The sequence below is a fragment of the Lycium barbarum genome, chromosome 12 (genome assembly GCF_019175385.1).
Source record: "Lycium barbarum isolate Lr01 chromosome 12, ASM1917538v2, whole genome shotgun sequence".
Classification (NCBI taxonomy): Eukaryota; Viridiplantae; Streptophyta; class Magnoliopsida; order Solanales; family Solanaceae; genus Lycium; species Lycium barbarum.
Genome location: NC_083348.1, coordinates 96,678,539 through 96,703,754, shown reverse-complemented (window position 1 = coordinate 96,703,754; position 25,216 = coordinate 96,678,539). Strand labels below are relative to the sequence as shown.

Sequence of the window (25,216 nt, the reverse complement as noted above, 5' to 3'; positions counted from 1 at the left end):
CTAGCAAAGGCTAAACTACAGACGAACAAGCTAAGGCCCACAAAAACAAATCCGAGCCCAAAAAGTCTATTGCCTCCAGAGAGTGTTGCATTGTCTTCAGGGTCTTCAGGCAGTTCTTCGGGGAGTTCTTCAGGGGGCTCTTGGAGTATGGGAGGTGGCATGGGAAGGACTCTTAGTTCGTCGTAGTTTCTGGCGAAGTTCGCCATATCCTCATAAAGATGGTGATTAATACCATCAGCAGGTCGCATGTACACAACTATGCTAGGCTGTCCCGATGTGGCCTCTCCCGATGTTTGCACCGTGATGGTATCGAAATCACTTTTGGTTTTAATTAAAAAAAACAGGCCTGCGCCTCTCCGGTGATCTGTCCCGCACTAATGCTTTTTGATGCGGTATGTTTTTGTTGCCAGCTTCTTGATCTTTTGACTTTGAAGATTCCGGCTTCGAAGATGCTTGTTCTTTTGACTTTGAAGATTCTGGCTTTGAAGATGCTGCCATCTGCAAATAAATTTATAATGTAAACTGTCAAAGCATCAAGAACAATAAAGGAGAAGTATTGGAATGTTCTACCTCCTTGTTAATTCCCTGGAGCGGATCACTCTCACTATTATCTCGCTTAGTGTTTTGCACTGTCAGTGATGTTGTCTTCTGCATCTGAGCTGCAGGATTAATTGATGGAAGAAAAAACTCTGACTTGATGACACCAGTGTCTGTTCTTTTCTCTGCTGTCAAATGATCAGCTACTATTCCACTGCGACAATGTAAAAACAAAGCAAGTTTACCATAATTTCATTATATGCAGGACGGAAACTTATTTTAAACTGTTATCAATGAAAAGCTAAGCTCTGTAGATTCCAAATTAGACATCATGGACAGTAATGCTGAATGAAGAAAAGGGAAATGGTCTCTATTGACCTACTTGATTAATGAGGAAGCAGAAAGCTCCGAAGTTGGGCTCTGAATCTCGTTACCGAGTTTCATGTCTCGTATTTTGTCTTCTGTCGCATTTGACATACTGTTGGGATGTGTCTCACTCCTGTCCTTATTGGTCTCCAAAACACCCTTATCATTTTCTAAGTTTCTCCTTTCACTAGCATTCTTCATTGAGGTTGCAACATCCTCCAAACATGAACTTTCTAAAACTGACTTATCATAGTTTGTGTCAGAGTCCAAAAGCACCTTTTTATTAGTGCCTGTTCCTACACCTAAGAAACTAACATCCGCAGACACAGAAATAAAATGTTCTTGTAAACTTGATGAAATATTCCTCCTTGATTCACTCTGTGATATCAAAGAAGTTCCCTCCTCTACTTGGCAAACTGTTTCTTGAGTGCTGGTGGATATTTTTTCCTGTAACGAGCTATTTGCTTTCTCGAATGCTCCTCCACTGCTAGCAGATTGCACTTTTGGAGTTTCATTGTCGCTCGTAGTATGGTTTGAAGGTAAATTATGCTTTATGGTGTCATGACTTTTATCTATGTCAATATGAGAATCAATAGTTAAAGTCATCCCAGCCTCTGATGCAGTGTGTTTCTGAACTGTCCCTTCCTCTAACGAACCAACATCTTCATTTAGAATTGGTTTTTCCATCTGCACAGAAGAATTAGCTTTGTACTCGACTGCTGCAGGCTATCAAAGGCATAAAGAAGGCAGGTAAAGGAGTAGTAATAGAAAGAGAAAACATGTCACAGAACTGCCAACAGCTTTTACTAGTACTCTGATGGTTTGAAAATAAGACCTTTTTTTTTTTTTTTTTTTTTTTTTTTTGTTGTTAATAAGGCGTTTGATATAAGACCGTTATCAAGTCATAACATGTAAATGTCTCTTTCAACATTTTTGGATGACAACATAGCTGCAATAGGGTATTATGGACTCAAAGCGTTAGGATGACAAGACCAAGCACCGACTTATTTTGCAAAGGAGTGACATACGCAGCAACATCTCTTGTAATGTTTCTATACTCATTACAGAAAAATGTAATGCTGCCTAAACCATAAAAAGAGGAATGATATCAAAATCAACAGTGATGGTTCATGTCTCAATGGTCTATGTGGTGGAGGAGGTATTGTGAGGAGCTCAACAGGTCAGTTCATCATGGCATACTCCATCCCATTAAGTCAAGGAACCAGTAATTGGGCTGAAGCTAAAGCTCTTTTGTTTGGTATAAACTGGTGTTTGTCGAATGGTTTCAATCTCATTCGAGGGGAGTCTGATTCACTTTTGCTGGCCAATTGCATTCAAAAACTTTGGACCTCTCCTTGGATCATTGCAGATATTGTAAAGGAACTGCACAAGATGACCACTAACAACAGTATAGTAATTAACCACTGCTTCAGGGAAGCCAATAAAGTCGCTGACAAACTGGCTGCTCTGAGTTACACTTTTGAAGATGTACAAATTTACTTCCAGGTCAGCACACTGCCTACTCAAGTGAGAGGGCTCTTCAACGTAGATAGATTTAATATGCCCTCATTCCGACTCAAGAAGAGAAGACCAAGATATATTGTGTTTGAACCACCTTAGGTCAATCTCAGCTTTACTGCCACCATGAGTTTTTTTTGAGAGCTCAAATTTTTGCAATTGTAACTTTTTTTCTTAGTTACTTCCTGTTTCACTACTCCTCTGTACTGAGAAGGCAAGGTCTAGTCCTCCTTCTCTTTGTACCATTTCTGGTGGCTATAAACTCGTGACTCGGTCCAAAAAAAAAAAAATAGACCCGGAACTGAATGAATCGTTTTAAAAAAATAAAAAATAAAAATTAATATCAAACTGAAAATGATTATGTCCTTCCTCCTGCAATAAGTACCCCATACCTGCAAAACTGTGGATGTTCTCCCGTTCTTAGCAGGCACTTGGTCCAGCTTCGTTGTAAAGAGATAGTCTTGTAAAAGACTTTTTAAACCACCATCTGAGGACTTGCTATTGTTTTGCACTTTCCATGATGTTGTCTTCTGCATCTGAGCTGCAGGCTTAATTGATGGAAGAAAAAACTCTGACCTGATGACACAAGTGTCTCTTCTTTTCTCTGCTGTCAAATGATCAGCTACTATTCCACTGTGACAATGTTAACACAAAGCAAGTTTACCATAATTTCATAATATGCGGGATGGAAACTTATTTTAAACTGTTATGAAAGCTAAGCACTGGAGATTCCAAGTCAGACATCATGGACAGTAATGCTGAATGAAGAAAAGGGAGATGGTCTCTATTGACCTACTTGCTTAATGAGGATGCAGAAAGCTCCGAAGTTGGGCTCTGAATCTCGTTACCGAGTTTCATGTCTTGTATTTTGTCTTCTGTAGCATTTGACATATTGTTGGGATGTGTCTCACTCCTGTCCTTATTGGTCTCCAAAACATCCTTATCATTTTCAAAGTTTCTTCTTTCGCTAGCATTCTTCACTGAGGTTGCAACATCCTCCAAACATGAACTTTCTAAAACTGACATATCATAGTTTGTGTCAGAGTCCAAAAGCACCTTTTTATTAGCGCCTGTTCCTACACCTAAGAAACTAACATCCGCAGACACAGAAATACAATATTCTTGTAAACTTGACGAAATATTCCTTCTTGATTTACTCTGTGATATCAAAGAAGTTCCCTCCTCTACTTGGCAAACTGTTTCTTGAGTGCTAGTACATATTTTTTCCTGTAACGAACTATTTACTTTCTCAAATGCTACTCCATCGCTAGCAGATTGCACTTTTGGAGTTTCATTGTCGCTCGTAGTATGGTTTGAAGGTAAACTATGCTTTATGGTGTCATGACTTTTATCTATGTCAATATGAGAATCAATGGTTAAAGTCATCCCAGCCTCTGATGCAGTGTGTTTCTGAACTGTCCCTTCCTCTAACGAACCAACGTCTTCATTTAGAATTGGTTTTGCCATCTGCAAGAAGAATTGGTTTTGTACTCGAATGCTGCAGGATATCAAAGGCATAAAGAAGGCAGGTAAAGGAGTAGTAATAGAAAGAGAAAACATATCACAGAATTACCAACAGCTCTTACTAGTACTCTGATAGTTTGAAAATAAGACTATTTATTTTTTTGTAATAAGGCGTTTGATATAAGACCGTTATCAAGTCATAAAATGTAGATGTCTCTTTCAACATTTTTGGATGACCACATAGCTGCAATAGGGTATTATAGACTCAAAGCATTAGGATGACAAGACCAAGCACTGACTTATTTTGCAAAGGAGTCACATACGCAGCAACATCTCTTGTAAAGTTTCTATACTCATTACAGAAAAATGTAATGCTGCCTAAACCATAAAAAGAGGAATGAAAAAGAAGTAACATCAATTGTAGGTCTTAAATGCTTCATGACGAACACAAACAAAGGGAGGAATAAAAAGGAGTACGTGAGTAAATCTTCAAGCACACTCATTGTATGTAAAACTTCTTTTAAGTTCTCTGCCTGTCACAAGATATCTGAATTAACTGCCGAAATTTGTAAGCAAACTTTTCTAGGAAATATCTTAAGGAGTCGAACAAGCTTCTTGTAGAATGAGCATATAGGACAATTAAGTGCAACGAACCAAAGAATCCTAGTTATTATTCGCTTAGCCAAGCGGATACTTGACTCTGTAGGATCAGAAATTAAGTTTCCTCCCAATTACAAAGGAGATTCTTTATGCTAATTGCTTTTCCGACAAATTTCTCCGAATTCCTGAAGCTAAATAACATGATTAACTTGTGAATGCAAAAGAGAATATAGAATAAATGGGAAAACAGAAGAGAAATGTGATTTTAAATCTAATTATACTTACTGGTCCGGTGACAAGGCTATGAGGAAAAAAATTACCTTCTAACCAAATATTGAAGCATACAATATTCATGCACTTCAGCAATTCAACAAAACTTGGAGCATTATGCAAACGCTGTATATATGTACATATTTTACTCTCCGTAGCTAATCTATATAGTAATATATAGCTCGGATTCACCTCTATCTGCTTAGCGTAAATTAATCATCTCTGAAAACATCTTTACGATTGTTCTAAAATTTGAGGATATGTAATCGATATCAGTACACTAATTCGCCTTGATTACAAATTGAAACAAATCACAACTCAGGTTTTGCAAAAACTGGATAATGAATCACAAAATTTCCTCGGTTACCAGTACAATTAATGCCTCAATTACATGAATTCATCAAAACTACAAGTTCCCAGCTCAGGTTTTGCGGAAAATGGATTATGAATCACAAAATTTCCTCGATTAAACATTTCGCACTTGGATATCAGTACAATCAATGTCTCAATACACAAATTATAAGTTCGCAGCTCAGTTTTTGCGGGAAATGGATAATGAATCACAAATTATCGTAGATTATACACTTCACACTTGGTATGAAAGAGAGATCATACCAGAATTCACAGATCAGGTTTTGTGAAAAATGGAATATCCTTTCACTTGAATTTTGAAGTGAAAGAGAGATCACAAATGCTGGGTTGAAATAATAATGGCTTCCCGCTTAAAGTGGGGTTTATATAGACGACAATATTGCGAGGGTATTATTGGTAATATTCTTTTCAGGAAGATATTGAAATCGTCTTTTAGCGAGTGGGTTCAGTTGGAAAATTGTTTTTAAGGAACTATGACCAAAAAGAAGCAAATATTGTCCTCCTCTTTTCTAATCTAACCACAGAAACTTCGGTATCTTTTTTTTTTTTTTTCCTTCTTCTTTTTTGTAATTTTAAACACTACAAGCATTCCTACAAACAAAGTCGGAGGATAATAAGAGTTTTTTCCCTCGAAAGACTTGATTGACCAAAAATGTAATGGTTCAAAGAGCCATTTTATCATTATAAATCCGATATATGGATTATTGATGAGTATATTGCCATACCACGGTAAAATCGATGTAAATATTATTGTACGGTAAATCTTTTTCTAATATCAAAAATATTAAAATATTTATTAAATATATTCAATTATTAGCTATTGTGACTTGCGGTGACATTTTATTGTAACTAGTCTCTTGACACACGCTTCGCATCTGTGTCCCAAATTATTTAATTAGTACAAGCTTTTGAATAAACTTTAAAAAAAATGGAAAAGAAATGTCACTTCTCCACATGCATATTTTGAAAAGGAAAAAAAGTTTAAATTAAGAAAAGTAACATTTTTTCATATTTTGTATGATTTAATTAGAATTAGCATATATTAATATCATTTTAAAGTGTCAAGTTTTAAAATTTAAAATTTTATCTTTAATTACAAGTAAATACACCAATTTCTAAACAGAAGAATAAATGTAAAATTTTATCTTTATATATTATTATTCTTTTTTCTTTTTCTTTTTCTATAAAAAGTAGTTTATACTTCATAAAACATGGTTTTTACTAATCGTGCATATGTAAATTACCGGTCCTTCTAGCAATTTTGTTGTTGTTGAGATTTTGCATTGAATCTTTCAGTGTTCTTAATTAAGTGGAGGAGGGGTAAAAAGGAGAGAGGTGTAAACTGTGTCTGCTAAGTAATCGGCTCCTTAATCTATTTTTAATAACTTTTAACCTTTTTAATAATTTTGTAACTTTTGAAGTTTAATTTTGTTATTTATCTTTTCTAACTCTTAAACCATTTTAGTTTAGCTAAACATAGCCTTTTACGGATTTTAATATGATATCTTTTTAAGAAAATGATGCAAGAATTTGTGGTGAAGAATTAAAAGGATCCTTTTACCTATCGACATCTAAGCTGAAAAATAATAAATTTCTTTGAATCACTATGAAGAAGAAGCAAAACACAAAGGTCGACCACTCTTGTAGTCAGTTTGGAATCATTTTAAATACTTCCAACTATGTTAGTTTCTAATTAAACTATTATAAAATTTTCTACATTAATCTTGGGCCTGTGCTCAGCACGGGCTTCACAAGACTAGTAAATATATATATATATATATATAGAGAGAGAGAGAGAGAGACACACACACACACACTAGTGGCATTTGGCCCGGGCTTAGCAAAACTAAGATTAAAAGTTACATTGGTTATTACTAATAATTATTCTTTTCACTTTTTTTTTTTACATTAAGTTATTGAAAAATTAGTTCGACAGTCTTTGCAAACTTTTAAAAACAAAAGACTTAATATTTAAATTGAACAAAAGCATTTAAAAATTGAACATAGATTTCTTTGTCCTCACTTTAGACTTTCTTTTTACCATCAAACATTTACATGACAAAAGTCTCTTCTTATTTGTTGAATTTTATTTAAATTTCAGAATTCGATAATTTCTTGAAATCCAACTTAGTTATAACACATGTGTGATTAACAACATCCATTATGGACTATAAATTTTTCTTCCAAAAAGAAGAAAAAATAAGTTGGTTCTAGAGACATCAGTTACATGCTACATTTATTCTTTACTGAGATTTTGATGAGGTTACTGATGAATATAAATTATTCATGATATTTTGTATATAAAAATAAGTTTTTAAATAAAACATGAATAAATATATCCTATTCTCGCATATTTTCTGACAAATTCTATAGGAAGAAAAGTACTGCAGAAGAATATAGAAGAAACAAATTGTCAAAGAAGTAAGCAAAGAATTCAATAGGTGCAACCACGAATTCATAAGTCATAACCGTGGAGTTTTACATGTGGGAATTACAAAAGACAACATTGGGAGAAGTTGCAAAATCCACGGGTGTCACCGCTTCATACTCACACCCATCAAGTGTTGAAATCCACGGGTGTCACCGTTTCATACTCACACCCATCAACTGTGGGCATCAAGAAAAGAGTTGCAAAATCCACGGGTGTCACCGCTTCATACTCACACCCGTCAAGTGTTGAAATTCACGGGTGACACCGCTTCATACTCACAGCCGTCAAGTGTTGAAATTCACGGGTGTCGCCGCTTCATACTCACACCCGTCAACTGTGGGCATCAAGAAAAGAATTGCAAAATTCACGGGTACGACTACAGTTGTCATACTCTCACCCGTCAAGTAAGGTCACGAATGTGAACACCAACTTCAAAGAATGCATTCATAGGGGGAGACACTACATTCTCCTATAAATAGAAGCATCACTTTGCTTACAAATCATCCAATAAATTACAAGACAAAGTGTTAATCTTGTTCTATTCTCTTTTCTTTGCCTTGTAGTAAAAATATTTTTCCAAGTCTTTCAATATTTCTAGTTTCTTAAATTCATATTTTCTCTTTTCTAACTCCATAATGGAGTAATCTCTTTTTGTTGGGATAGTTGAAGAAACTTGATGTAATGTTATGTTATCTTATTTTAGTTATTCCTCGTCTTGATATTATTTAAGTGTCATACTTTGTGTTGGAATGATATGTTCTACTAATCATTATCATTACTTAGAATATTTGTGTTATGATTATAGTTATATTAATTTGTACTTCTAACAAGGAGGGAAATTAATATACTATAATAATCACATAAAATATATATGTAATAATAATTTTTAATCATCTATTATTCCAAATCTTTGAACTTGCTTCTTTTAATCCTAATTCTCACGGAGGGGTTATTTCAAGTTAAGTCTTAGGTTTAAATCTTTATCTTATTTCTTTCCGTCCTAATTCTCACGGAGGGACAGTCTCAAATAAGTTCATTGATTTGAGGGATCTCTATCTTATTTCTTTCAATTCTAATTCTCACGGAGGGATTGTTTCAAATAAGTTTATTGATTTAAGGACTAATTGCAAGAGGTCTTTATTCCTCATAACACAAATCAAGTCTAGGAAATATTTCTACTGTTTTGTGGAATTTACTAAAAAAAAGGTTTTATTGTCATATATACACTAAGTGGATTCAACGACTCCCAACTCTCTCTTTTAAAATAATTTTTTTCTTTTGTTAAAGTAATTTACAAATTTAAGTCACTACTCTCCTTTCATCAATCTGATTCTCTCAAATAGCAGCAAAAATACTACAAGTCTGTAACATAGATTTTCCAATCTCTGTGGGACGATATCTTAAACTATATTAGAATTTGACAGAGTACGAGTGAAATTTCCTATGCACTTTGGCCTCGTAAGTTACTTATTATACCAAGATAACTTTTACATAAAATTTATACTTTACAATATTTGTGGATGTCAATTCATTTATTAGGGAAAATGGTCAAAAATACCCCTCTACTTTGGAAAAAGGGCTAAAAATATCTTCCGAACTTATTTTAGGTCAAAAATACCCTTCCCATCCTTAAAGTTTTCAAATATACCCCTGCCTTGACTGAAATTATCCGCCAAAGAACCCCATATTATTTTTTAAACCTGCTCCATCATTTAAACCCGACCCAACTAAATAATAACCCATAAAATCCTCTTATTCCCCCCAATACGTAGGTATGAAGTTTGAGGAAATTGGGGGAATAAGGGGATCTTATGGGATATTACTTAGTTAGGTCTGGTTTAAATGCTAGAGTGGGTTTAAAAAATGATTTGGTGTTATTTTAGGGGATAATTTCCATTAAGACAAGAGATATTTGAAAACTTGAAGGATGGGAGGGGTATTTTTGACCCAAAATAAGTTTGGAGGATATTATTAGCCCTTTTTTAAAAGTAGAGGGGTATTTTTGACCCTTTTCCCTTTAAATTATACAAAGTATGTTGAAAATATGAAAAAAATTAATTCTTTTTCTCAATATAATTAAACTTTCCTTTTACTTTCTAAAGTTCTATAATGAGAAAATGACATCTTTTCCTTTTGTTAGTTTAAGTGGAATATCATTTTATAAAATGTATAATTTGATTATTTTCTCAAACACAGACGAAGCTTCAATGATTCATTTAACCATGTTTCACTATGCTAACAAACACTGTCTAACATTTTTTTACCACCACACCGCCCCCCCCCCCCCCCCCCCCCCGGTCAAAAAAAAAATGATACTCAAAATCACAAAAAAAAACTTACTCCCTTTATCACAAGTTGTTTGATATTACTACTATTGAAAAACTAAAAAATTATTTCATTAACTACAAATTTTGAAAGATGTTCTTAAAATTTTTAACTACTCCATCAAGTTTGGATTATAGTTTCTTTTTATGTAATTTTTAAAAATGTATATTTATATTAAGAAATATATTTATGAATTCATATCGCGTAGTTAGAGGCGGAGGGAGGAAAAGTCAAGGGGGTTCATCCGAACCTCTTACGGTGAAAAATTTCACTGTTTATATATGATTAAAATTATTTTTTATGTATATATATTATACGTTAAACCCTCTTTAACTTCTTTGTGTGTTTACTTTTTCATATTTGAACCCCCTTACTGAAAATTCTAGCTTCGCCATCGATACTATTTTTTTTTTTTTGTAGATGATTGGAGTATAAGCTACATACATTGTTCATTATGCTATCATTTTAGAAACTTTGTAATATTTAAGTACGCATGCATTTTAAAAAATAAAATACTAGAATACACCAAATAATATCCGAAAAAAGTTAATTTTGTTAAACATGAACGAATAGGGTTAACAAATAATTTAGATAAAAATAAACAAATAATTTAGATAAAAATAAACAAATTAGGTAACAACATCTAATTCAAACGATGATCAATTTTATCTGTTAAATATTTAAAGTTTCGCATTGGACAATTAAATTCAATTCTCGTGTGCCATACATGTTTAAATTAAGGTAACTGCAAATGTAGTGCATTGTCTCATTCAAGTTACATGTAATGATTTTTTTTTTAATTGACATCATCACAGTTCACAATTTCTTATAAGTGTCTGTTTCAAGCGGAGCTTAAAGTTTTCTAAATTTATCAAATTGAGTGTGGCACCCTAAGTAATAAAGAAATATAGTAGGAGTAAAAATGTGACATATGAAAAAGTTAAAATACATGTTACATCATCTTTAAAAAAGGTAGTCTACGGGATTTTGTATTACCAAAAAAGACTTGAAAGTGATTAATCTTTATATAACACCTTATAGTAGATGAAGTAATAAAAGACAAATATGGGGCAAATTTGGAAGAAGGAACCTCTTAGTTGGTAAGACTTAGTTGTAATGTAACTAAAGTTCCCAACTAAGTACTACAAAAAAATTAGATTAACCCTTATATAATATAGTAATATATATATATATATATATATATATTATTTTTTTGTTTTCATATTGAAAAAGTAATAAGAATGAGAGGTGTTAAGCTTTTTATCATTCTGGCGTCGAAAAATCCTGCGGCAGATGTCAGCGGTTCGAGTCCGCTTATCTCCAACTCATGAACTTAGCCGATACAAAGCTTTATGATAGCACCCAATTTTTCTGATTCGGCGGTTATATATATATATATATATATAAGTGGATGCATCATTCTTAGATAACACTTCCATGATTCCATCGAACTATTTCCAAAATATGCCCTATTTATAATTTCTATTTACAGTAAACATTGAATTCATTGAGCAAGGGGGAAATTGTGTGTTATGTTGATTTTATGTTCGATACAAATGAATTAGCTCCAATTCGTCACTTGTATTGGCAAGAAGTTCAAGGATTATACTTTGGCGGAACGTCTAAAGCACTAGGATATCATATATCGACTATGTGGCAAGAAGACACATATGATGATTTTGTGTCTACTTTCTTAGTAAGTCTTGGTACCACATTAATGAGTTAATTCTCGAAATCAAAATCTACTGAAAATTTTATCTATTCTATATAGACTATAGTTGCAAATCGATCTATTTCATAGATTGAAAGATGTCTTCTATGGTAAATTAACTAGTTTAATAAGTAATTTAAGGAATATAGAAATCAGTTGCCACCCGTTTACCAGATTGACATAAGAAAAGTTTAGCAGAACACAACATTGGCCGTTCGATTATAATAGACGGTCTACAATATTTTTCGTTCCTTTCCCTTCACTACGCTAATCTCTCTCTCTCTCTCTCTAAGTTGTTACGAAAATGAGCAAGGGACCTGGACTTTTCTCTGATATTGGCAAGAAAGCCCGAGGTAATTTTCCCATCCATTTACTTTCATCTCATTTTAATTTCAGTTTCGTTACTAATTAGTTAAGCAGATGAAATTATGCATATGGCGACGCTGGCCGCATGATATTTGTTTTTGTTGTTTTAAAATCGACAGATCTGTTGAATAAGGACTATATCTCCGATCAGAAACTTTCTATTTCAACCTACAGTGACACTGGAGTGGTATGATTTCATTGACTTACAAGCTCCGATTGATCATGTATTTAATCATAGTTGATATCATTGCCGTTGAGATTCTGGTTTTGGTTATGTTCGGTGCTGAATTTGTGCATATTAAGGTTTCTGCAGTGTCCTTATTAGATTGATTTGAGTTGTCATTTGGAGTTGCTTGATTCATGATAGTCTAAACTCCTTTCCCTATTTTTAGTGGAATTTTCTGTTTACCAGCGCAACAGTGATTGTTTCTCTTATGATGCGGATTTCTCAACTATGAGAAAAAACAGCTATTTGCTCTATGATGACTTGTACGATGTTAGTGTATTTTTCAAGCGCGTTTTGCAAAATTTTACTATTTGTTTTCTGTATCAGTCATTTTTATTGTAAAAGAACAGTGCAATTGTTTGAACTTAAATTACAAAATAAGAAATGTTGTAATGCTGTTGAGGGAGGCCAATAAAATCAATCTTCTTCACCAGGGATCTTATACAGGAAAATGGATTTAATTATAGTTTCTATTTTCTAAGGATATTGCTGATTCTATCGCAGAAATATTATTCCTTACAGTTTAGATATGCTCTATCTTTTATTCTATTTTTCGCAAGCCACGGCTAAATTTCAATCGTTCTCTTCCATTCACCTCATAAAAATGTTTAAGTATCAACTTTAACTTAGCTCAGTCCTAGAATTCCCCTGATGCTTTATTGGATTTAACTTAGATGTCTTCGAGGGGACGTGTTATTAATTCATTTGCAGTAAAGGAGGATATCTTTTCATCATTTGTGGTAAATAAAACTAGTGATACTTATAAGGCTAAAACTTACACAAGTGGAGAATGGAGACCATCTTAGTATTTGGGAACCTCCATCTTGGTAACCTCAATTTGATGTGTATACTACAAATTTAAGTAGTATTGATATGACATATACACATATAGAAAGTTCCAGCTCTTGAGGTACATTTTTTGTTAAAGATTGCTCTAGGCGGAGTTCTTTCTTGAAGTTGAAAAGAGAAGTTCAAAATTCTTAAGAAAGTCCAACTTACCTCTCTTTGTTCCGGTCCAAAGCACCAGCCTCGTATAACACTCTCCCATCTCCTGACAAGAACATCCATCCTTCCACAATATCAGCTATCCCTTCCCAGTGCAAGCTGCACCTTGCCATGCTTCTATTCATCTCGTTGCCTATGGCCCCACCACCCATTCCACCTACTCAAAAGGAAAAATATATTACACTACTTGGAACAACGGGAGAAGTGAAAGAAAATTGGAAGTATGAAATTAGCTGCCAAAGGAATTCTGAATTGGAATAACAAACGCATAAAGAGGACAGAGATGGGTAGATAAAAATAAAAAAAATACTGTTTGACAGGAAAACGAACTTGGGAAAATAAATTGATAAGACACTCAAATCGCGAACTAATCATCCTTTAGTTGATAGGTTGAAGATGTTTGAGTTATCACAAACCTAAATTTGATGGTTTCCACAATCATGGATATAATTGCATTGATCAATTTAAGGATGGAACAGTTAAGCCAAGTGTAAGGTAATAATTTATGTCTGAGTTGACTAATTGAGGAGAATTAGTTGGATATCCTTATTGATGCTTATTGAAAACAACATGACACTGTTGAATCCTTAAATTTTATGTCTGTACAAGTATATGTAAGATAGATTCAAGTTTTTAAGAGTTCAATAGGGATCTCTATGATTAATGAATAAACTATTCTCGTTCCAGCGTATGTTTCTCATAGTTGGTAAACTTTTTTGCATATTTCAACTATTGATTTAAACTAATATCTAACTCAAAATATTCATTCAAGCTTTCTACCCTTACTCCCACCAACTAGATTTACCATACTTGCGAACATTGAAATATTTGAGGTGGGCCTCCCTATATACAGTTTCAAATGACGATTGTTTGAGAGCATCGGTTACTGATATCTAGAGCCACAGGCTCTGATGCAAATGTTTTACATGTATGAGCCCTCCTAATAATCTATTTGGAGTACCACTGTGCAGGTTTCCATGTGTTCCCATATGCGCTATTTGAGGAATATACATCAGTTGGCTTAACTATATATCTTGTATCACAATTCACAATGTGTTAGAAGGGCAATTAAACTTAAAGCTTGGTATTTCCATGCTTATACCCAGATAGGAATTCGGATGCATAGCATGTGTTATGTTTTTGGTACATATAAGAGTGTGTAGATGGTACTGAGGAGCTTGTGGAGTTTATGGGTTTATTAGATTCATTATGATTTTGCCTTCCTTAGTATATTGACAAAGATCCTTGTACAATCTTCTAAACCTGTCTCTGTGCTGATGATAGCACTCTGTTGGTGCTGTACTTTTCAGAAATAAAATAATCTCCTTTATTTGTTGCCAAAAAGAAATGATACAAAAGGAATTGAGTAAGCTCCCATATGGTCACTTTCCAAAATACAGGATGATTCTTATTCGCTCCAGCAGAAAGTTTCAGATTTTTATGTGCAAAAGTTTTCTTCTCTATTTGTATTGCTGAACATTAATAGATCAATTTGAATTCCTAATTTCCTGTTCTTTAATCTTGATTTCTCGATATAGGCCCTTACATCAACTGCAGTAAAGAAGGGAGGGCTTTCAACTGGAGATGTTGGAGCGCAATACAAATATAAGAACACTTTGATTGATGTCAAAGTTGATACAGGGTCAAACGTGAGCTGTTCATACCTTAGTCTTCTTTGCAAAATCATTCCTTCTTTTTTCCTAATGTCCTCATGTTACACCTTTTTGCTTGCAGATCTCAACTACTCTTACTCTCAATGACATTGTCCCCTCGACTAAAACCATTGCCTCTCTGAAGTTCCCTGACTACAGTTCTGGGAAGGTGAAACTTAATCTGATGTTATGACTATGATCATTTGCTAGAATTCATAAGAGTTTTCCCTTCTGAGACTTGAATTTAGTGGGTTTTTGCAGCTAGAGGTTCAGTACTATCACCATCATGCTGCCTTTAGTACAGCTGTTGGTCTGAAGCAAAGTCCTGTAGTTGATCTCTCTGTCACCCTTGGTACTCCCACTTTCGCCATTGGTGCTGAGGCAAGTTATGAGACGGCGGGTGGTAAACTTGCGAAATATACTGCTGGCATTAGTGTGACTAAACCAGATTCCTGTGCTGCTATAATACTGTAAGTTTATCGGTCTGAGCATTCTATGAAAACTAAAGCATAAATGATAAGAAGATTGAAAGTTTGACATTATCTGTTGCTCTATCTTTTTTCCATCAGGGGTGACAAAGGGGACACAATAAAGGCATCATATATCCATCATCTAGATGAATTGAAGAAGACTGCTGCGGTGGGCGAGATCACTAGACGGTTTTCCACAAATGAGAACACATTCACAGTTGGAGGGTCATATGCTGTTGATAACCTGACAATTGCGAAGCTCAAGCTCAATAATCATGGCAAGCTGGGGGCTCTATTGCAGCATGAGCTGATTCCGAAGTCATTGTTGACTATTTCTAGTGAGTTTGACACCAAGGCCTTGGATAACACTCCCAGGTTTGGTGTGGCCCTTGCTCTTAGACCTTGAAAAGCATCTTGGATGTGAACAGCAAAAAATTTTTGGGATAGTGCCTGGAGGAGAGGTGCTCAATAAGTAGTTAAACAAACTTGTGTGTTTTTTTCCACATATTAGTTGAATTCTGGATGAGTTGCTTTGATGCTACGGCCTGTTTATGGTCTTTCTCTAGTTTTCCGTGTTTTTTCCACTTTTCCCTTTCGAGAAAGACGAATAGTTTTCTATATTCCCTCTGGAAGAGCTTGTTCGTTTCGTATGGTGCAATAGTTAACTTCACTGATTGCGTAAATTTCATTTAACTGTTTCTAAATTGACTTCTTCAGCTGTTACATTCTGTTTTTGGATCTTGTTTGATGTGATTGGATAATAGTTAGACGTTTAAAGTGAATAAGTTCTAGTCCAAGCAGAGCACATGAAAATGCAATTTATTGCTAGGTTATGTAGTGAATACCATCCTTACTACATTACCTACGTCTTTTTAGACAAATACTTCTTTTCCTTCACATGGTATTGAGCTTGTTTGGGAATTTTTCTTTATCCGTTCGAAAAGTATTTCCTAAACATTGTTTGGTTATACGTTAGCATGATTTGTTGATAAATTTTGGTGAGCGTTTTAAGTTTGAAAAACTTGTTTGGGAAAACTGTTGCACTCACAAAACTGTTCATTCAAGTACAACTTCAACTTTCAAATACCATTTTAATATTCAAGGTCAATTTTTTTAAAAAAAAATTGGGTGTTTCAACCAAATTTATATGCAAACGCTTAACGAGATTCTTCCTATGCTAATTAGAAATACACTTGCTCTCTGCTTATCATATGCCTTTGATCTGGCTGCTGTCTGGTGTCATAGTTTGAGACTACTCGTACAGTAAGTTTTCAGAAAGCAAAGCTTTGAAGCCTTTGAGCAACTCCAGAAAATAGAACCACGACCTCAACAGCTCCGAACGAAATAGTGTTTGCTGACATTATCTGTTATCTTGGAGGCGCAATTAAAGATGTACAGCTTGAGTTTAATTGAACTTATCTTGGCTATTACTCTGGTGGTGTTAATAGTTTGCTCTGTTGACTACATTCTTTCATATCAAATAATCTATTGCTTTCATTTCATTTACACCCTGTAACATCGCATACTGCTACTGGGAGGGCATAAATCAAGAGGGAAAATATTATAAAGTGATTCACCAAGACATATACGAGGGAGTTTGCTCTGTTGACTACATTCTTTCATATCAAATAATCTATTGCTTTCATTTCATTTACACCCTGTAACATCGCATACTGCTACTGGAAGGGCATAAATCAAGAGGGAAAAGATTATAAAGTGATTCACCAAGACATATACGAGGGAGTTTGATGATTCTTCAAGGTACACCCATAGGAACCAAGAACTTAAGAGAGAGATATGAATCTAAATTAAAACAAGACCACAAGAAAATTGAAATAATAATACAGCTATAGGACGACATACAGGAACCAAACAGAAAGACTATTACCGGTTGCTTACAGGAAAACAAGCTTGAAGCCACAGAATGGTGGACTCTGCTATTAATTGGACAATGTGAAGTACATTAAAAAGTTTGCACTGTGAAACTAAGCTCACGTTGGGCCATAGATTTTGAAGTTGAAACTTGAAAATATGAGTTTTTAAAGTCGTGGAACTTAAATTTGTGTTTAACTTAGAAAATTTTAGAAGTTTTGTGAATGGAAATGAAATTTCAAACTGGTCTGGATGATTTTTTGGAACTTGAAAATATTTTTGAAGATAATCAAATTTCATGGCCAAACAGATCTTTGAAGATAAATTTTCAAAATCTGATAAAAAATCTGTCCAAACGCTAGCTAAGACTAAACTAAGAAAAGGACACTCTTAAACAAAATTATAATAAAAGTGACCAAATCAAAGTGCCATTTATGCCAAGGGGATTAGAAGAAAGAGGAGGAGTAGGATCCTTCCAATTATAGTAAGCAACATGTAAAGAGAAGATATAAGACTAGTGCCTCACATTTCACAGCATTTCTTGGGTTCCATTCCTCCCAAGCAATTAGAGAACAGAGCAGTCAAGCTCATACACCACACACTTGAGATTCAAACTGCTAATAAATAATTGATAAGTTTATCAAAGAATACACTTGCACCACGGCCATATTCATCTTTGAAAATGATTAGTGAATGCAGTAGTTCAGACAGAGAGAAAAACTATTAAAGATGACTGCTAGCTTACTATAGTAGAAGGCGCAGCTAGCCACTAAATTATAGATATGCTGCTCCAACAAAAGCAGAAAATGCAGCAACAGGACACACGCATCAATCAAAGTCCTCCTAAATGTGTCCTACCTAATATTCTCGTAGAGCAGAGGTTCAGGCACCAAGGACACTCCCTTAGAAATTTAATTAATAAAGAACCACAAAATCCTCAGAATAAATTCAATCACGTATTTGCTCGCAATCACTTGGAAAACCTTACACAAGGATGTAGCTAAATTAATAAAGTTTCGAACTTCTAATAGACACTTCAAACCGACTTTTAGGTGCACATCAAACTCTTCCTAAATTGTGTTTCACCACCTACCTAATATTCTAGTAGAGCAGAACTCCTGCTGCAAAGAAAATCTTCACCCTAAAGATTTAGTTAACAAAGAACCAAAAATCATCACAACCAGTTCTCGGCAGAACATCAATCACATATTCTGAAAGTGGGCAACGTTTACAATCACTTATAGCATACAAACAAAAGGATATAGCTCTAAATTAATAAGCTTTGAACTTCTAATAGACACTTCAAACCGAGTCCAAAAAACTCAAACTTAGGTAAAGCTGATTCAAAAATCAAGTGCTTGAGCATTAAACACCAATCACTTCATCCTTAAAAGATTACTACTAAATTTAGTGTGCCAACAAACATGGTTCATACATGAACTTATTGAGCAATCATACTAGCAGAAGTGCACAAGTAACAGGGGAAACAGAGATTGCAAGTAGAGCTAATACAGAAAAAAAACTTAACAACAATGACAATTGATTATACCAAAAATTGCATACTCGTATTAAAATACTTCAACAAAATTCAGAGTCTCAGAGAAAAACTCTTTAACTATCCCAACAAGTTTCAAAGTACCAAAGAGCAATAAGATAGTAACAACAAAACAGAAACACAATAAGATAGCATTAAAAAAAAAAAGGACCTAATCAACAGTCTGCATGATATCGTCAGCAGTAAACTTAGTACCCTTATCCTTATCAGCAGCAGCACGTCCCTTGGCCTTACGGTCAATCAAACTCTTACGATCCTTATCAAGCCTCAGCTTCGATATCACAACCTTTGAAGGATGAATACCAACATTAACTGTAGATCCATTTACCTTCTCTCTAGTAATCCTCTCAATGTGTATCACCCACTTCTTACGGTAAACTTGGACAACTTTACCCTCACGACCCTTGTAGGTCCCGCGAACAACTTGAACCTCGTCGTCTTTACGGACAGGCATGGATCTAACGTTGTACTTGGTACGGAGTTCGGAGGATAATGGTGCGCTCATAAGGACACGACGAAGGCTGGATGGGGCCGTGAAATGAGCCTTACGGCTCTTGCGGCGAGAAGAGGAGACTCTGGGGTTGTACTTCATCTTTGCCGATTTTTGCTCTCACTCTCTCTTTGCAAATGTGGTGATGACTGAGATTAGGGTTTTTGAGATCTTATATGGAATTTTAGGGTATCTATTAGAGGCCGGTAATTTGGGCCTTAATTTTACGGCCCAACTGAAATATATTGGACTTGATGTGATGTGCTCGAGCTTTTTTTGACAGAACCTATTGTTTGGTCCTCGGTTTGGCTCTTTATTGTTTTTTTGTGTGGAATTAAATGTCAAAAAAACTTTCTCTTTGGGTGGTTTCAGTATATAACTTTACGACACTTTTTGCTTGGGTTGTTTCAATTTTCTAAAATAGTTAAGACAGGACAACCTAATGTTAAGATGAGCATTTAATAGCCTATTTCACTAAAAAAATAACTTTCTCTGTAGTTTATTTTATATTGCTCCCTCAATCCCAAAATAAGTGTAGTTTTTAGCAACAAAAATTGACCCAAAATAATTATCGTTCAAGACAATAATAGTTAACAATTATTTTCAATTGTACCCTTATATTAGAGAACTACTTTTTAGTGCTCAATTTTTAAGAAACATCTAATAAATAAGGGTAAGTTAATAAATGACACCTTGTATTATTATTTTTATTAATAAGCTTGAAAAGAGCTAAAACGATACTTATTTTGATCGTATTTTTGTGTGGATTGCCCTTCAAAGGCACTGGTCTTTAATTTTTGTCCCTCAAATTGGTGGTCTTTAATTTTTTCCTTCACCTAATATTCCGAGATTCTGGATTCGAACCCCAGCTCAGTAAAAAAAAAAGGAAGATTTTTGCAAGGCAAAGGTTTGGATTCGCAAGGCAAAGCCTTAAAGTAGGGTTTAAAACTCTGCCTGCAAAACTCTGCCTGAAGCCTAACTTTGGCCCAAATAGGCCTAACTTTGATACAAAACTCTATTTTTTTTATTTTTTACTGAGCTGAAATTTGAACCCCAAACCTCATGATATTAGACAAAGGACAAAAATTAAAGACCGCCAATTGAGGGGCAAAAATTAAAGACCAATGCCTCTGAAGAGTGATCGTGCAAATGACCCTATTTTGATTAGATGGCACAGATGGACGTATGAAATTTTAGGATATCTATTCGAGGCCGCTAATTTGGACCTACATTTTAAAAGTTTAATACTGGGTCATTTGCGCGAATAGGTCTTTAATTTTTGTCCCTCAAATTGGTGGTCTTTAATTTTCGTCCTTCACCTAATATCATAAGGTTCGGGGTTCGAATCCCACTTTAGTTAAAAAAAAAAAAATCACAAGGCAGAGTTGCGTAGCAAAGTTAGGCATATTTGGGTCAGAGTTAGGCCTCAAGCAGAGTTTTGAATGCAAAACTCTGTCTTGCGAATCCAAACTTCTGTCTTGCGAATTTTTTTTTTTTTTTTTTACTGAGCGGGAGTTTGAACACAAAACTCATGGGTTTTAGGAAAACCACAAAAATTAAAGATTTCAAATTTGAGGGCCAAAAATTAAAGACCAGTGCCTTTGAAGCACAAAAAAAATGTTTAATACTTCTAGTACTTAATTTTTCAGCCCAACGGAAACATATTGGACTTGGCTTGATGTACTCAAGCTCTCTTGACAGAACCCATTGAAGAGCTTTGTGAAAATTAGGTGAATGACCAGTTTTCCAGTTTGCTATGAGTTTTTAGTCATTGTTGAAAAGTAATAGAGGAAAAGCCACATTTTAATATGAAAATATAATTTTGACAAAATGTACCCCCTACTTAAAACACGGAAGAGTATATAAAGGTTTGAATCCATGAATTATTTCTTGATTTTGAATCATTATTGAAATTCCAACAAATTTTACAACCTCACGAATCCTTCGAATTCCAGCAGCGTTCCCTAAAGTTGTTCCGTATTTTAGTTAGGATATCTACAAAAAATTTCATGTCAAAAGAGTGGTTAATAATAACTTTTAAAACAACGACTAATATTTGATAGCAGATGTTAAAAGTGACTATTTACGCACTTCTCCCAAAGCTTTTGGGAGTTTTCTTCGCAGATTCTGTTTGGCGTATATTAGAATTAGCACGTGAAAATATAATTCGCCAAACTGTTCAAGTTTTGATGGGTCATTGAGTTGCCCATTTATTAGCTGAGCCCATTTCATCCCATTTAAAAATTGGGTTGATATGCAGTCCAAATTGTGTTGATATGTAGCCCAAATTGACTTATAAAACTTTGTCTAAATATTTTCAAGAAGATATTTTTTCATTTGATATATAATCATAATAAGAAAAAAAAATCTACCTCACATATGGCAGGGATAAGGTGCGCAAACACCCTACCCTCCTCAAATCCACTTGTGGGGTCACACGGGATTTGTTGTTGTGTGATTTTCTTTAATTATATACTTAAACAATTTATAAAAGAACAAACAAAGAAGTTAAAGACTTAATAAGAAGGAAAATTTACATGGCATAGCTAACTCTAAGAGGTATTATGTTTAATAACAACTAATTAATTTAATAACATTTTGTAGCTATATGCAGTTGTATATATGTATTTGAATGTATTTGGTTTACATAATGCAAAAGTTGAATACAATTGTATGTGTATTTATATACACATGTATATGATTGAATACATAGTTTGACTGTATCGTGACGGTATGTTTGCCAAATGAAATGGATTTTTGAATTTATCTGTTGTTTGTTTCATTTATATACATATGTATATGGTTGAGCAGTGTATTCAAATACATCTAAATGCACTGAAATACACGCAGGGATACCTAAAATCTAGCTACGAATACAACTGGAAAGTGTATTCAAATACACTCAAATACACCTAAAAACCAGCTACGAAATGTAAATATACAAAACATAGTAACGAGTTATTAACACCTCCAATTATATAGTCATTTCTGTAAGTTTCCCATATAAGAATTCAGTTGGGATATGATTCATCTCTTAGCCCAACTCATTTCAGCCCGAGTAAACTTTGACTATTCCGATCATTTATTAACTCAACCCATTTTGATCACCAAAATCCAATTTAAGCTGCTCATCTGAGACCCTCAGTACATACAACAAGTGGTCCTCGGTGAATACTAGTTTGCCTCTTAATGACACTTCTTGCTTGGGTTATTTCAATTTATATATAATATAAAACTAGGTATAAGCAAGGTGATATGGCACCTCTCTATGGACTCCGTTAGCATTTATCTTTTTTCTCAATTTTTTGACCTTTTTCTCATCATTCTCTATTTTACTACATAAAATAAAATATTATAGGTTCATCCCCCACATATAATAAAGATTCATTGCCATTACTTCCCTTATAATTATTGTAATTACATTGTATTATATATATATATATATATTCTAACTATTTAGAAGAGTGAGTTTCCTCACTTTTTCGTCGTCAAGTTTCGTCGTCCGTTTGTGGGCCCACATATTTTAAACAACTACTAATATATTTTTTTTTAAATTATGGGCCCACATATTTTAAACAACTACTAATATTTTAAAAAAAAAAAACTGTGGCCCACATACTTTAAACAACTACTAATATTTTTTTTTTAAATTGTGGGCCCCATATTAAACACCAACCAGTAATAAAAAAAAGAGAAGAAAAAAAGTGAAACCCACCACATCCAAACTCACGGGAAAAAAAAAGTGGATCCCATATTAACAAAATCAAGCAATATTAAAAAAAAAAAAAGTGAATCCCATATTGAAAAACAAACAATGTTAAAAAAAAAGTGCTTAGAAAATCAAACAATTAAACCAATAATGATGGATTCATTGCCACATGTGTATCAACCCATTAGAGGGAGCAAATGAAATTACTGTACAACAACATACTTAAAATACAAAAATGCTTAGAAAATCAAACAATTAAATCAATAATGATGGATTTATTGCCACATGTGTATCAACCCATTAGTGGGAGCAAATGAAATTATTGTACAACAACATACTTAAAATACTTATATATATATCCGTTTTGCAATTTTTGAGAGGGAGCAAATGGAATTATTGTATAGGAACATACTTAAAATATAAAAATGCTTAGAAAATCATACAATTAAATCAATAATGATGGATTTATTGCCACGTGTGTATCAACCCATTAGTGGGAGCAAATGAAATTATTGTTAAACAACATACTTAAAATACAAAAATGCTTAGAAAATCAAACAATTAAATCAATAATGATGGATTTATTGCCACATGCGTATCAACCCATTAGTGGGAGCAAATGAAATTATTGTAGAGCAACATACTTAAAATACTTATATATATATCCGTTTTGCAATTTTTGAGAGGGAGCAAATGAAATTATTGTACAGCAACATACTTAAAATACAAAAATGCTTAGAAAATCAAACAATTAAATCAATAATGATGAATTTATTGCCACATGCGTATCAACCCATTAGTGGGAGCAAATGAAATTATTGTACAGCAAATAATGAATAAGGTAAATTAGTCAAATTATAATTCTAATCGACGTTTTCTTAAAAAATCATGCAAAAGACAACATGACAAGTAAAATGAGCTAAACCGAGAATATTTACTAAAAATTAAAAAATAGTATTTCTTCGTTGTAAACATGTAAAATTAATTTAATAATTTGAATTAGAATTGTCCAAATCAAAATTTGATAAAAAATAATAAGTATTTTACACCTTTAAATTAATCAAATTAAAATTGAAAGTATCAACTGATGCTTAAATATTACTATTGTTTTATCTCAAAGAGAAGAAAATAGTTTCCTTTTAATCAAGTCTTCTCTTTTAAAAAATATTAATAAATTTGTCAATTTTGTGTTCATAGCGAACATTAATATAATAAAATTTTAGATACGGAGCACAAACTACAATGTTATATTAATCCTGTTTTGAACATAATATATACTCTTTATATATATATATATATATATATATATATATATATATATATATATATTATCACTACTCAAAAACAACTACATACAACTTGTAGTGTAGGCATCCAAATTCACCTGTATGCAACGATTTTGTATATAATAGTTTGCTAATGATATCTACCATTTTCTTATTTGCATAGTGTAATATTGGAGTTTTCGTTGATCTACTCCTTTTCCTGGGCCTAAAGTTCTCTTTTTTTTTTTTGTTCTTTGTTACCACATAAGGCCAAAGAAACCCAATGGAAAAAGATAATTCATACCATTCACATTGTATCCATTTTCTTATTTGCATAGTGTTATAATAAGTTATATTGAAGTTTTTGTTGATCTACTCTTTCCCCAGGCTTGAAGTTGTTTTTCATTAATTCTTTATTACCACACTAAAAAAAGAAACCTAATGGAAAAAGGTAAATCGTATCATTCAGGTTAGAAGGCAGGTTCTCAAGGTTTGTGATTCAATTCATGATGATTCCAATCATTATAGATTTTTGTAACATAATATGCAAGGATTTTAACAAACTTTACACAAGCATGCAGGGAGTATTTAAAGAGAGGTCGCCCCACAAAGTAATAAGTTTTTGGAAGTGATAAGAATTTTCAGGAATGAAGGTAACACAGTATGATGAATTTAAAGTGTCAGGGTCAAAGCACTTGATATGACACCTGTTAATAGCCAAGAAATGTATATAATTTTTTTTTTGGCACCTCTCAATAGCCAAAAAATGTATTTAACTTTTCCCCCCTTTGTTTTAGTCTTTCCTCTAATTTTTCTATTAAAAAATGATTGTGCCTATAAATTAAATGCAATCAACCCCACGTAGTAGCAGTAACTAAAGGCCGATATTTAAGACTTAACCTTTGCAATAAAGTCATCAAACCACGTAGCTGCTGTCTTAATAACCTACGTAGCAGCAACCTTAATGATAATCACCTTAATGTGCATTACACTTGCATATTTAGAATATGCA

At 33.6% G+C, this 25,216-nt stretch overlaps 3 protein-coding genes across 5 annotated transcripts; 1 reads left to right on the top strand and 2 right to left on the bottom strand.

Moving 5' to 3' along the window:
• Positions 1-227: 227 nt before the first annotated feature.
• On the bottom strand, positions 228-3,909 carry LOC132622738 (uncharacterized). 2 transcript variants are annotated; one of them, XM_060337396.1, is made up of 4 exons: positions 3,218-3,909; positions 920-3,054; positions 571-751; positions 228-498 (listed from the first exon to the last, which is right to left on the bottom strand). In XM_060337396.1, the coding sequence occupies exons 2-4, from the start codon at positions 1,588-1,590 to the stop codon at positions 328-330; spliced, it is 1,023 nt and encodes a 340-aa protein (XP_060193379.1). In that variant the 5' UTR covers positions 1,591-3,054; positions 3,218-3,909; the 3' UTR covers positions 228-327. The 2 variants fall into 2 exon arrangements, with proteins under 2 accessions (XP_060193379.1, XP_060193378.1); XM_060337395.1 differs by lacking the exons at positions 228-498; positions 571-751 and having other exon boundaries at positions 1,604-3,054.
• A 7,426-nt stretch (positions 3,910-11,335) lies between these two features.
• On the top strand, positions 11,336-16,017 carry LOC132621369 (mitochondrial outer membrane protein porin 2-like). Of its 2 annotated transcripts, XM_060335607.1 has the most exons (7): positions 11,336-11,579; positions 11,888-11,947; positions 12,080-12,147; positions 14,730-14,840; positions 14,926-15,012; positions 15,105-15,313; positions 15,413-16,017. In XM_060335607.1, the coding sequence occupies exons 2-7, from the start codon at positions 11,899-11,901 to the stop codon at positions 15,717-15,719; spliced, it is 831 nt and encodes a 276-aa protein (XP_060191590.1). In that variant the 5' UTR covers positions 11,336-11,579; positions 11,888-11,898; the 3' UTR covers positions 15,720-16,017. The 2 variants fall into 2 exon arrangements, with proteins under 2 accessions (XP_060191590.1, XP_060191589.1); XM_060335606.1 differs by lacking the exon at positions 11,336-11,579 and having other exon boundaries at positions 11,705-11,947.
• A 2,711-nt stretch (positions 16,018-18,728) lies between these two features.
• LOC132621370 (large ribosomal subunit protein uL24z) lies at positions 18,729-19,385 on the bottom strand. Its single transcript, XM_060335608.1, has one exon. The coding sequence runs from the start codon at positions 19,330-19,332 to the stop codon at positions 18,892-18,894; it is 441 nt and encodes a 146-aa protein (XP_060191591.1). The 5' UTR covers positions 19,333-19,385; the 3' UTR covers positions 18,729-18,891.
• Positions 19,386-25,216: the final 5,831 nt, after the last annotated feature.